General features: G+C 45.0%; 1 protein-coding gene across 3 annotated transcripts in view; it reads left to right on the top strand.

Moving 5' to 3' along the window:
- RELL2 (RELT like 2) overlaps positions 1–18,661 on the top strand; it is a 67,149-nt gene that overhangs the window by 38,246 nt on the left and 10,242 nt on the right. For all 3 annotated transcript variants that reach the window (XM_069954028.1, XM_069954012.1, XM_069954020.1), the window contains exons 2-5: positions 6,742–6,952; positions 8,261–8,326; positions 8,427–8,490; positions 15,527–15,715. In XM_069954028.1, the coding sequence (XP_069810129.1) occupies positions 6,748–6,952; positions 8,261–8,326; positions 8,427–8,490; positions 15,527–15,715 (524 nt within the window). In that variant the 5' untranslated portion in view covers positions 6,742–6,747. The remainder of the gene's footprint in view (positions 1–6,741; positions 6,953–8,260; positions 8,327–8,426; positions 8,491–15,526; positions 15,716–18,661) is intronic.

The following is an 18,661-nucleotide window of genomic DNA, read 5'->3' as shown; positions in this document are numbered from 1 at the left end:
AGTTCTTCCCTCTTCATCTTCTTCTCCATCTGCTCTCGGCCATTATGAGAACTTCTCCGAGCCACGAATCCACAGAATCTGCCAGACAGACATATTAGACTCCTCACTCTGACACCATCGTAATCTCTCTACAAACTGCACATTTGTATTGGCCTCATTTAGTGGGTAACCCTGACACTATGTGACCTCCTTATAGTGTATGCCCTATATGTAGCCTCCTTATAGATGGTCCCCACTCTGTGTATCCCCCCTTATAGTATATGCCTCCTACTATGTAGCCTCCTTATAGATGCCCCCTCTGTGTATCCCCCCTTATAGTATATGCCTCCTACTATGTAGCCTCCTTATAGATGCCCCCTCTGTATATCCCCTCTTATAGAAAGCCCCCTCTCCCCCTATGTTGCCCCCCTTATAGGTGCCCCCCCTTATAGATGGCCCCTTCCCCCCCCCCTTATATATTGCCCCCTTATAGATAGCCCCCTCTCCCACCCTCCTATAGATGGCCCCCTCTCCCACCCTCCTATAGATGGCCCCTTCCCCCCCTTATAGATGGCCCACTCTCCCCTCTCCTTATATAGATGGTCCCCTCTCCCCCCCCCTTATAGATGGTCCCCCTCTCCCCCCCCTTATAGATGGCCCCCCTCTTCCCCCCCCCTTATAGATGATCCCCCCTCTTCCCCCCCTTATAGATGGTCCCCCTCTCCCCCCCCTTATAGATGGCCCCCCTTATAGATGATCCCCCTCTTCCCCCCCTTATAGATGGTTCCCTCTCCCCCCCTTATAGATGATCCTCCTCTTCCCCCCCTTATAGATAGTCCCCCTCTTCCCCCCCTATAGATAGTCCCACTCTTCCCCCCCTTATAGATGGTCTCCTCCCCCCCCTCCCTATAGATGGTCCCCCTGTTCCCCCCCTTATAGATGGTTCCCTCTCCCCCCCTTATAGATGATCCCCCTCTTCCCCCCCCCTTATAGATAGTCCCCCTCTTCCCCCCCTTATAGATGGCCACCTCTCCCCCCTCCTTTATAAATGGCCCCTTCCCTCCTATAGATAGCCCCCTCTTTCCTTTATTAAAACAAATAAAAATAAATAAAAAAAACACACACAACTCACCTAACAACGCGCTCCCCCGGCGATCCTCTTCTTCTTCAGCCTCCGTCTGCCCCGGATCATGCGCTGCTGCCGGGGGTGTTGCGTCCTATCCCCGGCAGCGCGCACATCATAGAGTTCCCTGTGCTGGGACCTCCAGCACAGGGAGCGTCTCTAATGTGCGCTCCCTGTGCCGGAGCAGTGAACTCTATGATGCGCGCGCTGCCGGGGATAGGACGCAACACCCCCGGCAGCAGCGCATGATCCGGGGCAGACGGAGGCGGCCTCTTGTGACCGCAAGCAACACAATGCTTGCGGTCACAAGAGTGATTGATGAGGGGGGGCCTTAGGGGCCCCGTGGGCCCCCCTTGTGGGGGCCGGGTCGCAGCGGCGACTGCTGCGACCCTGGTAGTTACGCCACTGCCAACTAGGCATTTGTCACGGTGGCAAGAAGTGGTATGCCCACCCCCAGGTATACTAGCAGGTGCAAAGAAACCACAAATTCCACCACTTAACCAGGAACAGTCTACTAATAGTCTAATACAATATACTTTTGGCAGCAAAATATGAGAGGGGTGTGTGTTGTAGTTTATTCTGTACCAAAGAATACACAATATGGGCTTTTAATAGGAGATTAAACTCACATACTCAGTTTAAACAATACCCGATAATGGGTTCCCCTAAAAATCCCTCACAATGTAATACCCTGACCTAAAAAAATTTTCTAATGTATACGACGGTGAATTTATACTAACACCAATCACAATGGTTTCCTTTTCCTCCTCATCCACTGAACTGCTTAGATTTAGTATTCACTCAGGAATGTTTAGTTTCTTTTAGGCCTCTCGACAGTGAAATACTGAAGGAGTGATCATTTTTGGCATGGAATATAATGTTATCTAAAAATAACTATCTCTAAAGTCATAATACTTTTTTAGATATTTTAGATGCTTCAAGACTCCAAAAAGTTCTCAAAACTAAAACACTGTGGAATCATTATTATTACTTGAAATCATATATGTAAAGCACATGTGCCTATATTTTAAGAATCTTTCTTGGGAATGTCAGATGTGGCATGGCTTGTAAACCTCTGCTCCTATAACCATGATGTACATGCCTCCATTAATAGTTTCATCATAGAGATGCCATAAACTGTGCCAGTAGTGTTATTCTTCTAAAAAGTGCAAACAGTAAACTCCCCCTTTTGGTGACTTTCAGCAACTACTAACTACTGGACTGGGTGGGACTAAGTACTGGGGGGGCAGTACCCACAGAGGAATGCCTACATAGGGACACTACCTAGTAGGGGGGGTAGGTACATGGTACATACTATCTGCTGGGAACCTAAGTACTGTGTGGGAGCACAGAGGCACCGTATGCGATATAGGGTCACAGCGGCACCTAACTGCCCTATAGGGACTTAGTAGGGGCCTAAATACTACATGGATGCACAGAGAGAATGTTATAGTATATTGGGCCACAGAGAAAACCTTACTACTCCATGGGGGCACAGAGGGCCTAACTAAAATGGGGATGCACAGAGGGATCTATATACAAGGGGCAAAGAGGAGACCCAATCCTGTATGAGCCAGAACAAGGAAACTAAAATGTTTCTCTGGCATATTCAGGAGAGAAGACTCATTAAGCCTGCTGGGCCTTTTGGGAGGGAAAAGTGAACGACTGTAAGCAGAGAAGAGACCCCCTGAGTCTCTGAATATAAGCGCACTTTCACCACTTTTATGGGCTGCAGAGCCTGTGTAGGACTGGTATCTACTAATACATGGTCATATAGAGGGACCTTGGTCTTGGTACGGTATAGGTTTTTATCCAGTGACAGTATGGTGGCAATGGCATTGGTCATGGTGTGGTAGAATATTTGTATACTAGTAATATTAGTAATACTAGTCTTGGTATAGAGTACAATTTTATTCAGTAACAGTATGGTGGTATTAGTCTGTATGTGGTGGTTTTATTTGTATTACCAGTCTTGGTATATTGGATTTGCCAGCAGCTAACCCGCTGTAATCTACAGGAGCAGCGTATTGAAAGAAATTGTAACAAATCACATTTACATGCTGTGACTAAAACCTGACGGTACAGGATTTCGACTAGCAGGAAAATGCTTCGCTGTATTAGATAGTGATCCATGTGACTGAACAGCACTAATGCTGATTGATGTTGACAATTGAATTTGGCCACCATTAGGCTGATGCAGAACTAAAACTGGCCACACATTTCATCAGCAACAGCAATCTCTCACAATGCCTATGTGCACACTTGGCTGGTGGCCGATCATGCCAAAAATCAGCGATCTCACCAATTTAATATAATGTGGATGATCACCTTTCAAACCTTTTGTTGCTGAAGCTGAACTAAAAAATATAAAATAACACTGTTTTACAGTCCCCCACTGAATTCTCTGGCTGCTACTTCCTAGATGGACTAGTCACGGTAGTGACGGCCCACTGAGCCAATCACCGGCTGAAGCGGAACTCCTTGCATGCTATGTATGCTTTTTTGTTTATTCGATTTTCTATATATCTTCCATATTCTTCTTTCTTCGAAGTGGCATAGTGCGGAACACAATTATTCTACTTTTGCAAAATGTGTTTTTAGTTTATCATTTTGTTTTACATATGGTAGTATCCTATGTACAGTTTTATTTCACTTTAATAAAAAAAAAAAAAAGAAAGAAAAATGTAAAAGAAATAAATAAAAAAATAAAAAATAAAAATAAAACATAATATATATACACACACACACACACAGTGGTACCTTGGTTTAAGAGTAACTTGGTTTAAGAGCTTACAGTTTTTCAAAATTGTAACTTGGTTTAAGAGCATTGCTTTGGTTTAAGAGCTCCCTCTGCTGGGTACTCGGGGGAGTGCGGGAGGGGCATGGTCTGCATAGCGGGGTCTACAGACGTGTACTCTGACCCAGGAAGTCTCCCTCACCTTCCAAATCATAGCAGATCATTTTCAGGCTGGGGCTTGCATCAGGGGACAGGACTGTGGAGGTAATCTCTTCATAGCTGTAACCCCTCTCTCCCCGGACAGAGAGTGCTGCTATACAGTGTACACATCTGCCCTTCCTTACTGTGTGCACATCTGTTCATTCCTTCATGCTCCCTGCAGTCTCTGTCCGCCCTTGTGTTTCCCATCCTCTCCATTACTGTACAGAAACTTATAATATCACATATTCTGCTGTTTCTGAATGTTTGTTTCATTTGTTTTACATGTTATTCAGAATAATAAATCATTATTTTGGGGTGTAGAACCAATTGTCTGCATTTCTATGATTTCTTATGGGAAAATTTGCTTTGGTTTAAGAGTGGATTTGGATTACAAGCACGGAACTGGAACGAATTATGCTCATAATCCAAGGCACCACTGTGTGTGTGTGTGTGTGTGTGTGTGTGTGTGTGTGTGTGTGTGTGTGTGTACACACACACACACACACACACACACACTATATAAACCTGTATAAAAAATGAGTTTCTGTAGACACCTGTGAAATTTGTTTTCTGGTTTCTTTAAAATATTACGCAGTTTCCTGGAATGGTTTAACTGTCCTCTAAAGTTTCCAGTAAATTGTTATTATAATGTGTATAAGTATGCACCAAGTTTTAATGACTTGCTTTGCTGGTGTCATTCCTAATCCCATACTAAGGCCTCATGCGTACAGCTGTATTATGGCTAAGTGCATGTTCTGAAGTTTATGCCACCCCCTAGAAGGCTATAGGCCTGAATAATGCTTTATCATTGAGATTTTCACTATGGTATCAGAAGATGTTCTTTAACCCTGGATTATCAGATGGTTCTAATGTTCTATATTACTGCACAGTTAAAGGGGTATTCCCCTCTACAGAAATTATGCCCTGTCCACGGTAGGGGGCATAACTAAGAAGGGGTCTTAGTGCAGCAGGCCCCATGATCTCTAGTATGGGGACCCTAAAATCCCATCTAAATGGAGCTGTGGGCCACATATGTGCGCTGCCAATCAATTAATTCACTATGAAGCCACCCCCAATGATCAGACCCCCCAACCCCCCCAGATTTTAGTTACGTCCTATACCAGTGATGGCGAACCCATGGTCAAATATGGTTGGTACTAAGCTTCCACCTCTAACATTTAACAATGGTAGGCGTGTGAGTGGTTGTTCATCTGTGCTTTGCAACCTGCCCCTGTACCAGGAAGTAGAGTGCTTCTTCTGTGATTTTAAGTTTTGTACAATTTGTCCAAGAATCCAACCCAAAATGAAAGTACTTATGTGCAGTTCTGTGAATGTCTTCTGGGTAGTGTACCTTAATATATGGATAAGATAAAAGAATCTATCAAGAGGTCTTCATCTAGAATAAATAGCCTGTAAATATAAAGTAGTCAGAAAATATGAATGCATCTTGGTCAGAGGCAGAGAATATGGATTATTAATATTCTAAAATGTTTTTTTTTTTTTTCCTGTGGTTTGCCGCTGAAGGTTATTGGGAACACCAGGCATATCATTTTCCCACACTTAAATATACATAAACTGGATCTCCAAGCTGACAAAATTGCAAGCACAACCTGTATTTTGCAAAATTGCCATCATCATCTTGATGGGTCATGATATGGGATGTTAGATAATTCTGCTGTATAAGCTGTAAGTACAATAGCTGTAAGCTAATAGTATATTCATGGTAATAGGACACACAGGGATTCTAAACATGTTGAACATCATTTGTACAGTGCCAATGAAAAGTCAGCTGTAATCCGTAATCTAAGTGTCCAATATTTCTGCATTGCCTCCGCAGGGCAAATGGAGCATTACATAGAGTAAAGGAGAAAGGAGTTATCCAGGATGAGGGAAAAATGCCACTTTTTTCGCTCTCGGAACTAAACTTCCACCCTAAATCCTGACTCAAAAGTATAGCTTCCGAGATGGATGGGAGGAAAGGTCCCACATCACGATCAGCGCATTTGGTGAAACTGATGATAAATGGCCACATGCTGCAATATGGCAATGTGCTTCCCCATCACTTGCCTTCCTTCATCTTGGAAGCTATACTTCCAGGACCAGATTCAGCCCCAGAAGTGAGGGTTACTTTTCCTCCACTGAGATAACCCAAGTTAACTTTTGTTAACTCTTACTAGGCAGTATGGTGGCTTGCCGGTTTGCATGGTTGCTTTACAGCACTGGAATCCTGGTTTTGAATCCAACAAATGGCGATACCTTCATAGAGTGCATTTTCTTTCCATTGTTATTTCAATCTGTAGAGTAGGAAATGCCAAACAACTGTGTGATGCCTTCTTTTAGAGGTAGCTTTCCCTTCAAGTCTGTATTTCATTCCAGCTAGGAGTCTTAGAACATGAGTGAGGATATAGGCCAAGCCAGAAATCTCCACAGAAGGAAAGATTAACCATCCGAAGACAGCTGTTTTGGTCTTTATTGCCCCTTTTCAGTAGCAGAGCTACTTCTAAAAGTGACATCAGAGAGCTACTTACAGAGAGCATATCCTTTCTTTCCAGAATTCCTAGTGGAGCATAAATGGCATAGATGTCTTAACTTATCTTTATGATGCTCTCCTTAAGGAGAAACATTACCACTTATGATTATGTTGGTGCTATATAATCAATGGAAATGATGAAAACTGAACAATTTTCTTTTCTAAAAACAGATCAACATGGAGGAGACAAGTAATACCGAAGATGGAGAAGGAACTCAACATGGAAGCCCCTACATGCTCTTTCTGCTGGTTTTGGTCTTCTTTATTATGGGACTTCTAGGTTTTCTCATCTGTCATGTTCTTAAAAAGAAAGGCTACAGATGTCGGACGTCACCCGAGGAAGACTATGAGATAAAGGAGGACGCAATAAGTGACCAAGAAGGTGAGTTTGGAATGTAATGTTGATGTTTTCTTTTAGGGGCCTATTCCATGGAGCGATAATCGTCCGAATCGGGCCGATTTGGTCGCTTATCGCTCTGTGGAATAAAAAGAGCGATCAGCCGATGATCGTGTCATCGGCTGATCGTTTATTTAAGTTCGAACCTAAAATCATCGGTTGCCACCTGTACATCACTACGTGGAATAACGGGCACGGCGGACGACCGACGATTTCACAGACATCCTACTTTACCTGTCCAGGCTGAAGGTCTTCTCCTTCTCCCGGTCCCGTGCCGCAGCAGCTTCAGAGCGGCCTTTTTGAGCTGACAGACCGCTCAGCCAATCACTGTCCGGGACCACCAGGCCAGACAGGTCGCTCCGAAGCTGCGGCGCGGGACCGGGAGAAGAAGAAGACCTGCAGCCTGGACAGGTAAAGTATGAAACAAGGGTTGCAAGGACATCGGTAACGATGTCCCTGCAGCCCTCGATAAACAATTGTCTGGCCATGGAATAGGCCCAGTAAACGAGCACCGATCTAGCGGATCGGTGCTCGTTTACATCGTTGATCGGGCCCTGGTCGGCCCATGGAATACCACCCTTAGAGTCTAAAAGGTAATAGCTTCTTTACCAGACAAATGGAATGACAAAAGGTATGTGTCTATGCAGATGCACAGTGAGTAGCTTAGTTAGTTGAATAAAACACCTAAAGCCCATTTACCTTTTTATGTTTTTCTTTTATGAAATTGCATTGCTAGAGGTTAGGTTAGGTTAGAACCAACAAAAAAGTTAGATGAATTCCAGCAATACAAAATTGTATTACAATTGACTCCTGCAGCTGCCGTTCTTAGTGTCTGGTCCCCTCTGCTCCGTTAAGGTGTTGGGTGATTATTTGGGACCATGAATGGTTTGACAGGTATAAAAGGACAGGTGAGAAGGGAGGTCCACTGAGGTCCAGTCACACATGCCCCTTACATTACTGTCTATAGATGTTCTAGTAGGTCTATGTCTGATGTGGGGGGACACAGTGTTGGTCCTTCCCATATCAGTTAGGAAATGTATGAAATTAACCCACATATCTATAGTTCCTGTATATAAAAAGATATAATTTTAGCTTATCAGTTCATACAGTATATTGAATGGATCAGTAATTATGTTATATCGACCATTACTGTAGGAATATAAAGAGAGGAATGGAGTAATAGCCATTCAGTGCAACCACACTGTTGCACTTAAAGCATTAAAAGTTTTGTGGTTTCAATATGAAGCTTTTTACATATTTTATAGCAGTTGCATTGATTTTTTTTGTCTACAGCTACAGAGGAGATGTCCAATGAAGATACTGTGGAACGTATAGTGAAATGCATTATTCAGAATGAAGGTTAGTATTTTAATAACTCTTTGTAAACAAAAAAAAAAATCTATCTTGATTGTGTTTTATATTTTAATATTATTATTATTATTATTATTTTATTTTTTAGCAAATGCAGAAGCACTTAAACAGATGCTTGGGGACACTGACGGAGATGTTCAAATTGGGCCCAAGTAAGAACCTCCTTTGTCATTTTGTTTTAATAACTTCTTTGTAATACCCCTTTGGTGGGCTCCACCTTTTGCAATATATATAAAAAAAAGCTCTTAAAAAAAGTATTGTTTTTGTGTGCCCTCATGGGACACAGTCAAGTGTAGTATACCAAGACGCTAAGACAGCACAGGGTATAATGAGTCCTTTATCAATCTGTTATAGAAAATTCAGTGTATAAGATTTACCCCAGAATAATGCCATTGGGGAATTGCCTGCTCAGTTAATCAGTGACAACAACAGTGCCCCACCCCCGCCACAGTTCTGCCCTTAAAGGGTGAAAAGAAAATGAATGGACATTTGAAAAAAAAAACTTGGTCTACCTTGGTGCCTGATGTTACCTGACTACCAATTCCTTGTATGTTCCAGATAACTTAGTTCTTCTATGTGCTGTTCCCTAGCGTTCCTGTATGCCAGAGCCAGATCACGCATTCCCCAGCTTAGAATATTGTAGATCACTCTGCTGTTATGTTCCAGATTTCTTGTTCCCCAGCTCTATGTGCCAGACCCCCTTACCAGCTTTCCCTTGTGGCAGGCAACTCCCCTATACGCCAGCCACACTGACCTGTCCCCGGATCTCCTATGTATCTAATTCTTTATTTTCTAGACGTTGTATGTCTCTGCACACCTGCACACCTGGACAATTTCTCTTTCCTTTTTTTTCCATACTCAATATTTATTAAATTTTTCAAAAATAAACAGAAGCTTACAAAAACAGGCTCATGACAAAAAGCAAGAGTCAAATCAGAAAAGAAAAGGAAAAAAAAAAAAATGTGTGTGTGTGTGTGGGGGGGGTTGATAATAGGGAAGGTATGGAGATCCAGGGTAGTATAAAATATACATTTACAGTCTCTGAGTGCATTATTTCTTCTTCTTTTCCTACTTTCATGTCATTACCAGTAGACCATTCCTCTTTCCAGGTTTTCATTCAGAGTACGTTCACACTTACCGGATCCGCAGCGTATTTTCTGCTGCGGATCCGCAGCAGATTTCATTTAAATAACTGAACACAGCATCAAATCTGCTGCGAATCCTGTAGGTGTGAACGCACCCTTATAAAGACCAATGCTTTCCCAGCACTTTAAAGGAAAACTTTCAGCAGGTTAGGCGACTCTAAGCTGCTGATCTCTCTCTATTGGGTATGGGCTGCTAAAGGATAAAGGTAAATTCATTACCTTTATCCTCAGCATTGTTCCTAGGAATTGTGCACCCCAAGTGTGCAGGGACATATAACATAGTGTAATCCTGCATCCGGTAAGGCCATTTGGAGCACTTGGCGTGGGGATACTGCCCCCATAGTGCCAATCCGCGTCCACCCAGCCCGTCTCTTCTAATGATTATCAGTGGAGCGGGCCGCCAGGGCCAGGCCAGGTCGGTGCCCTGGGATGGTAGCCCAGTGCTCTAGTCTAGAAGGCCTTACCGGATACAGCATTACTCTACAAACTGCATGGGAAAACCACTGAGGATGAAGGTAAGAGACATATCTTCATCCTCAGCACCCCTAGCGCAATAAGCAGCACTATGCTCCAGAAATATCCCTTACCAGATGTGTACTTGGTGACAGTGGTCAATCTAACCTTCTGCAGTGCACCTATGAAGGATTTAAATCTCCCTCACTCTTTTCTGTCTTAATATGATAAATTTACTCAAGAATAAGAGAGAACAAAAACAAACGTTGCATTCATAACACTAGATTTGAAAAAAAATAATACTTTAGTGGCTTGCAGATAACTATATTACAGTAGAAGTCCGTCCCAAAGCTAATTTAAAGTATGTTATTGCAACATTAATGCTAAACAAATTCACAATAGATACTTGTTACGGTATATGCACATACAGTATAGTGCTTTTTTTACCTGCACTTGTGCTGCTTTTTTACCTGCACTACTGCATCAAGTCTTGACTTCCTTGATAAAATGGTGATGTCACAACACACTGTATAAGTCCCTGCGGTGCAGGCTGGGCCGTGTGGTGGTGGCCACCACACAGCCCAAATCTCTCTTCCATCCCGTGATGCAGTAACTCCCAGAGGTGTGGGCTGTGCGGTGGCTGCTGTGAGGTGCAAACAGCGGAAGGACGCTGTGGCTCACTCTAGACTCCAATCCCAGATAGCAGGCAAAGCGGCACACACTCGGAGACCAACCAACACCAGAGGGGGATCCAACTGAAGGCAAAGTGCAGGTGGGACAGGTCCTCAGAAATCAGGATGTCCCCAGGCAGGCGGCTCTGATCGCACACACCACAGCAGCCGCCACCGCACGGCCCAGTCCACACCTCAGGGACTTATACAGTGAGTCGTGACGCCACCATTTTATCAACAAGGGGAAGACTTGATGCAGTAGTAAGTGGAGGGAAAAAAAGCACTATATATAGATTTGCCGTAATAAGTGTCTATTGAGAATTTGTATAACTTTTATGTTGCAATAACGTACTTTAATTTGTCTTTGGGACGGACTTTTTTTAACCATGGCAATAAATGTTCTGAATAAGATAATCTACTCAATATAAAATCACTTAAGTATGTCTGAGCTGACGTAAAAGTAGAAACATCCTGTTTTCTTCCATCTGTCCGTCCTCTAATGAGTGGAATAAAGCCGTGGCTGTGATTCACTTATAATGACCAATTAACCAGCCTGGATTGGGATTCAAGAATAGGTTGTAGGAGGATGTTATAAAACAATTGAAGTGGTCGTGTGTTTTAGTTTGTTACATGATAAAATATTTTTAAAGGAGATCTTTGGAATAAAACAATAAAGACCCCCCCCCAAGTAGTGATGAGCCAACTTGCCGAATGTTTGGGCTTGTCTAGCCATCTAATATATAAATATCTAAAGCAGGCCATACTACACTATACAATTTTTTAATGCCTGAAACTCTTGTTCTGTCCGTTTTAGGAAATCCATGTGATGCCCCTAAAATAATAATCTTTTCTTATAGCCGCATGATGTGGTGTTCCTCTCTTATTGTTATGACTCAATAACCAACTGGGTGTTACCAATTGGAGACATGGCCCGACACTTTCTGACACTATTCAATCAAAGCTGACTGTATCAAACAGGGTAGAGACTCAGTGAAGGAGCCGGGATCCGAGCGGACTTCAAACGGATCCCGCCTCCTTCACTGAGTGGCTGAGCGGACCTGAGACGTCTCGTCTCGGGCCCGCGTCAGACACCCGGAAGCGGCCGGGAATCGGGCACCGGAGCGCCGTGATGCGGGACCCGCCGCTGGAACCGGGGAGGTAAGTGGACGTCTTTTATTTCAGCCACCTCCTCCCTGGTCCCCCCAAAAAAGTGCCCCCCCACCGGAGCACCCCTTTAAGGGTGCGTTCACACGTACAGGATCTGCAGCAGATCCGCAGCAGATTTGATGGCCCAGAGTTACTTTGCATTGAATCTGCAACTTCAAATCTGCGCCATCAAATCTGCTGCAGATCCTGTACATAAGGGTGCGTTCACACCTACAGGATCCGCAGCAGATATGCAGTAGATCCGCAGCAGATTTGATGGTGCAGATTTGATGCTGTGTTCAGTTATTTAAATTAAATCTGCTTCAGATCTGGTGCAGATCCGCAGCGGATCTCCAGCAGAAAATCAGCTGCGGATCCGGTAAGTGTGAACGTACCGTAAGAGTGTTTTTGAAGAACTAGTTAGGAATCGATTCCTTTTTTATGTTTTCTTTTGTGTCACTATAAATAAAACATTTAAAAAAATCTTACCTACAAAGGTTTCTAACCTTGCTCACATAAAGCCAGTATTATTACAGTAGCTGTAAGCACAACAGGGGGTTCTTCCTGAGGTTTGACTTCATTATGGAGCTTTCAGACAATTTCTATTAATAGACTGAAATTGAGGTTTTAACACATCCAACTGGAAGAATCCCTGGTATATTCTGGCAAATTTTAGTTCAATTTCAGTTCTAAGAGTATATGTACTAAGAGCGAGGCCAGTAGTGTAGCTAGCTGGGGCAGAAGGGATGGTGGCTCTGGACGCATTTTACTTAGAGGAGCCCATTTAATGTGCACATGGGGGGGCGGGATAGGCATTAGATGGTAAATCACTCACTTGCACTCTTTTAATTACATCTTTGTCCTCAGGGTGTAAATATAGTTGAATAATATGGCAGTGCAATACACCCTTGTAAGCCACAGGCACTTAAAAGACTCAATGCAGGCCATTTTTGTGCCATGCCGCAGGCCATAGGTGGTAAGAGGCCTACAACCTAAACTGTTCTAGTGATTGTGGATTGGTGGTTTAAGTGAGTATTAAATGAGGGGTGCATACTGGCAGTTTGTGGGGCCATTAACAGGGCATTATTAATGCAAAGAGGGCGCTAAGGGGGGATTTTTCTCTTTGGAAACACTAAGGGGGCATTTTTACTGTATGAGGGGGATGGAGGGGACATTGTTGCTGTAAGAGGACACTATTATTGTAGGAAGGGCACATAGTATAGTTTACACATAGTATTTTGGCAAGTGTTTCTGTCAGTATTTGTAGCCAACATCAGGAGTGGAACCACGGCGAAAAATTATAATGGAAAGATTTGGCCAGCTTCTATGTTTTTAACCCACTCTTGTTGAAAAAAGACTGACAGAAGTACTATGTGTGACTGTATGTGGAGTCAAATGAGGGCACAGTTACGGTGAGGAGGGCACACAGGGAGGATTGTTACTGTATGGTGAACACATGGATGCTCTGTTGTTCTCTGTGGTACTATTACTGTTTTGGCACTGCTTTTTGGGGTATTAGCTTTAATTTATCAGGGCACTGGGGACAGCAGCAAAAACATACATGGGGAAACGATTCTGTTTGTGTAGGGCAGTGCTTCTCAATTCCAGTCCTTAGGCCTCACCAACAGGTCATGTTTTAAGGATTTCCCATACAAAGAACACCTATGATAATATCTGATGCACTGAGTAATATTATATCGCCTGTGAGATACTAAGGAAATCCTCAAAACATGACCTGTTGGTGAGGCCTAAGGACTGGAATTAAGAAGCACTGGTGTAGAGGGTCAGCAATAGGTAGAGAACATATATGGGTGGCAAACTCTGCCCTGTGTCCCTATTGTTATAAAAAATAAAAACTTTTTAAAGCGACATGTTAAAAGTTTAGATCAGTCCAGGTCTGAACCAGACCCTGACCACTGGTGAGAAAAGGCCAAGAGAAGCCCAGCTCTGTGTCACGTGAGGAAGCGCAATCATAGTCTCTTATCATTGACACAGAGCGGGGAGTGGACTGCGCTGCACAGTATTCTCACAATTGGTCAGGGTCTAAACAGACTCGGGCCGATCAAAACTTTTGACATGTCTCTCTAACATGTCAAAAGTTTTTTTGTAATAAAGGTGACACTTTAACCCTTAGCGTTGCCTTTTAGATGGATCATGCAGCTGCTTTGACTGAGGACCCGGCGTTAGTTTGTGCCTCTACACTGTTGGGCATCAAGGACCTAAAGTAACTGCATTTGTAAAGAAGCAGATGTGAAATTGGAAGCAAACCTTGGTCCTTCCAAGTAAAATCCTGCGTCATAGTTGTGATATTTATATGGCCCCTTATCTATTTAGGCCACTGTCAGTGTTACTTTTAGCACCATCAGTTTTAGGTTTTCTGATCTGAATGTCCCATTATATTGTGATTTAGGACTATGGTTGATGTTGATACAGTATGTTGCTTTTCTTGCAGATTTAGAGTTTGACCTCCCATACAGATAGTGTTAATGTAGTTTAGCACTGATGTCTGGAGGCATTGCATAATCTGAAGACAGACCAGTTGCAGAACCTCGAGACACCGAAACTTCACCGGCAGAGCTAGCGTGCCTGTGAGGCTTTGCGTATGATGATTGCTTAGCAACCAGCCCGTCCTGCCTGCCAACATCTGTTCTTATGTACTGCAGAACTGATAAATAGAATAAAACGCACCCGAAGTGTTTGTCGGTTTAGTGGAAATTTATGCTCCTGAAACCGACAGAAATCTCGCAGAGAACACCAGGGGTTAATATCCCCCTAATCTCTTTCATTAACGATGTCGGAGTAACGATTTTTTTTAATAACGATCAGCGTTTAGATGGTACAATATATCGTACGGAAAATCGTTTTGCGATCGCTTAAGGCCTCTCTCACACATTGGTTAAATCAGCGAACGACTGTTCACACGGAACGATCTGCGAATTTTTTTGCGAACGATCAACGACGATTTGAGAACTTGTTCTCAAGAAGATCAAAATGAACGATTTCTCGCTCCTCGTTTGATCGTTCGCTGCGTTTACACGTAAGATTATCGTTTGAATTCGATCGTTATCGTGCAGATTTGCACGATAATCGTTCCGTGTAAACGCAGCATTATTCTTCTCCATTTACTGCAACCAGAGGCGGATTAACTTTACCATAGGCCCCGGGCTGTTCACCAAGCCTGGGCCCCCCCACCCCACTGTAACTATGGCAGCACTAGCCTGGCATTTATAGTACAGGATAGATAATGTCGTGATGTCCTGATTTGTGCAAAATTGCCATAAAAAAACTGTGATTTTTTGCACAGTGTAGCCAGGAGACAGTACACCACTGAAAGTATAAGTCTTTTTGGGTGGTCATGGGCCCCCCAGGAGCTCAGGGCCCCAGGCTGCCGCCCGAAACGCCCCTATTATAATCCACTACTGACTGCAACAATAGCTGAGCTGCAGTAACCAGTCGTGAGCACTATGTAGTGTAGGCAGCCATTTCCTTCCGGCCCCATTCACAGCATCGTTCCAGCCATGGCAGCCCTATTAAATATCAGGTCTGCTGGGATGCCATGTGTCACCACCTCCCCGATCAGTTATTGAAGATAAGCTATCAATATTTAGAATTGGAGCACGTAAAGAGGCGTTCACTGGAAATTCGTATTTTTTACTTTGTTGACTGTAGGCATAGTTTTTTTTTTTTTTTAAGTCTACATTAAAACTTAAACGTAAACCGGTGCTTTGTAATTGATATGACTCAACCTTGATTCAACCTCCACCTTTTACCAGTTTATGCCCACACCGTGAAAGCCAAGATGCTGGACCTCCTCATCACCATACAGTGCACCTTGGATCAACACAAGCCCCCTGTATTCATTGCACACGCAAGAAGAGGAGCCTACTACATCGTATGGGCCGCTCAAAGGACAGCAGAGGAAAGTCACATCCAGGGGAGGTCACAGTATTCTCTGTCGGAAGGTACTGTCTACCTACAAACCTGATGCAGTGGTGAACATTTAAGTGTCCATTCACACCTACAGGGTCATGCTATATTTAATCATTTAGTTACATTGATATCAGCAGAGGATCCTGTACGTGTGACTGCACCCTTGTACTTAGATGGTGTAAACTTTGTCATATAAAAGCTAAACCAGGTCTGTTTACTACTATTGCTACATTACTTTTGTTTCCCAGATGTATATGTTTTTGCAGGACTCAAAAGCACAGGCCAAGTTTGGGCTGTTAAAGTTAATAGGTGCACCCCTTGCACATCATGGTATACATCAGCGTACCTTTTTGGCCCTGTCTCTGGTTCCCCATGCCTAATACATATGCCTCACAGAGTCTTTTTACATCTCCTAAAACTGACATTTTTATATTGCTCTCTCTTTCTGGATTATTTCCTACCAAACTGTTTAATTTTAAAGGGGTTGGCCACTTTATTGTAAAATTGCTCAGTGTATGGTATTAGTAAGTGTACTCACTGCACTTACTGACAGCAGCTCCCTGTGTACCTCATAAAGCTAATATCACACACCCTTCCTCCAGGCTGTGCTGTCCTGCTCTGTGGTGAGTCTGTCCATAAGTTGTTAACAAGGAGGAGCATGTGACCCTTCCCCCGCCCCCAGTGTCCTCCATAGGCATATACAGGCTCAGCGGGGCATGGTCACATGTTCCCCCATGTCAGCCATCTTATGGACAGACTCACCACAGAGCAGGGCAGCCCAGGAGGGGAGTCTGATTTTAGCTCTATGAGGTGCACAGGGAGCTGCTATCAGTATATACAGTGAGTACACTTACTAATACTGTATACTGAACAATTTTAAGTGGCCAACTCCTATAAAAGAAAGGGATTTCTTCTTTTGGGGTTTTAATCAAAATAAGCCTAAAAAAAAACGAAGTGTGAACTTAACCTGAAGTATATGTTTTTGCATTCATGTTAAAGATTTTTTTCCCATAATCCTGGAGTCATCCAGCATAAGGATATGTTCACACTAATGCAGAATTGGCGCAATTCCACAGCGGAGCGCTCTGCCACGGAATCCCGCCTGCCTCAGTGTCAAACAGTGTGTCAATGGGAGGGCTCGCACACCTGCGCTCTCTGCGGCTCTCCGCTCAAAGAATTGACATGTCATTGTGGGAAAGCGGCGGCGCGTGAGCCCTCCCATAGACACACTGTTTGACACTGAGGCAGGCGGGATTTAGCCAATTTTGCTCAGTGTGAACATACCCTAAGGGTACAAACACACACACACACCGTATACGCAGCAGATCTGCAGCAGATTTGATGCTGTGTTCAGTTATTTAGATCTAATCTGCTGCGTATTTGTTGTGTATTTGCTGTGTATTGCAGCAGTAAATACGCTGTGTATACGGTGTGTGTGTTTATACCTGTCACGGCCGCGGCGGCGTCCCGCGTTCCGGGCCGCCGCCGCGACCGCTTCCTGCCCCATGCAGCAGCCGGTGTCCATAGTCGGGGACCCGGCGCTGCTATCACCTCGGCCCCGGGGGGCGCCTCACCTCTCCACGCTCCTGTCTCCCGCTGTGCCGGCCGGCGCGCGCGCCCCCGCCTCCTCGGGCGCGCGCGCGCCGGCTGTCTCAGATTTAAAGGGGCAGTGCGCTCCTAATTGGTAGTTGCACCTAATCACTCCCCTATAAATCCCAGCATGCCCTGTCCCCTGTGTTGGAGCCTCTACATGCTTCCCATAGCGTTTGGCCCAGCTCCCTGTTGTTCCTGTGTCCTGTCCGTTACCTGGTCCCAAGTCCCTGTTCCTGAGTCCTGTCCGTTACCTGGTCCCAAGTCCCTGTTCCTGAGTCCTGTCCATTACCTGGTCCCAAGTCCCTGTTCCTGGTTCCTGTTTCCCTGTCACTCCACCTGTTCCCGTGTCCAGCCTGTCACGTGCGCTCTCACCTGCAGACCATTGCCTGTGCCATCTCCTGCCACGCCTCGCCTGCCGACACCAGCAACCAAGCCAGGGGTAGCGACCTGGGGGTCGCCTGCCGCAGCAAGTCCATCCCGCCTTGCGGCGGGCTCTGGTGAAAACCAGCGGCCCCTTAGACTCCGCTCCCTGGTGAGGTCTGTGCCATCGCTGGTGCCGGTCCAGTGGATCCACTACTCCAGGCGTTACAGTAGGCTCCAACCATGGATCCCGGCGAGGTGCCTGATCTCCGTGATGTCGCCAGAGTGGTCACTCAGCAGGCGCAACAAATCCAGAAGCAGTCACAGCAGATCCAGCAACTCACTGCCGCCTTACAGCAGCAGACTACTGCCCAGCGCACACCACCTCCTGACGCTTCTTCTTCACTCCGACTGGCCCTCCCAAGCAAGTACTCTGGGGACTCTAAGTTGTGCAGAGGATTCTTGACTCAGTGCACCATGCACATTGAACTTTTGAGTAGTCAGTTTTCCACCGAGCGCTCTAAAGTGGCTTTCATCATCAGCCTATTAGAAGGTAGAGCCCTGGCCTGGGCCACGCCACTGTGGGACCGTGATGATCCAGTTGCTGCCAATCTCCGGGCCTTCCTATTCGAGTTTCGCTCCGTCTTTGAGGAACCTGCCCGTGCTTCTTCAGCCGAGACTGCTCTCCTCAACCTCTCTCAAGGCAGCTCCTCTGTTGGTGACTACGCCATCCAGTTCCGCACCCTGGCAGCCGAATTGGACTGGAACGAGGCCGCCCTATTGGCCACCTTCAAGAAGGGCCTGTCTAGTCGTGTGAGAGACATGCTCGCTGCCCGAGACCTGCCTACCTCCCTGAACGAACTCATTCTACTGGCCACCCGAGTTGATACTCGTTTTTCGGAGAGGGAGGAGGAGGTTCGGCATGAACATTTACTAACCCGTTCCCGTCGCCATCCCCAGCTGGCGCCGGTTTTCCAGAATCCTGACCTTTCGATGTCCCAACCCTCTCCTGAGATTCCTATGCA

Source organism: Dendropsophus ebraccatus, chromosome 1 (assembly GCF_027789765.1).
Source record: "Dendropsophus ebraccatus isolate aDenEbr1 chromosome 1, aDenEbr1.pat, whole genome shotgun sequence".
In the NCBI taxonomy this organism is placed as follows: domain Eukaryota; kingdom Metazoa; phylum Chordata; class Amphibia; order Anura; family Hylidae; genus Dendropsophus; species Dendropsophus ebraccatus.
This window is presented reverse-complemented; position numbering and strand designations above follow the sequence as displayed.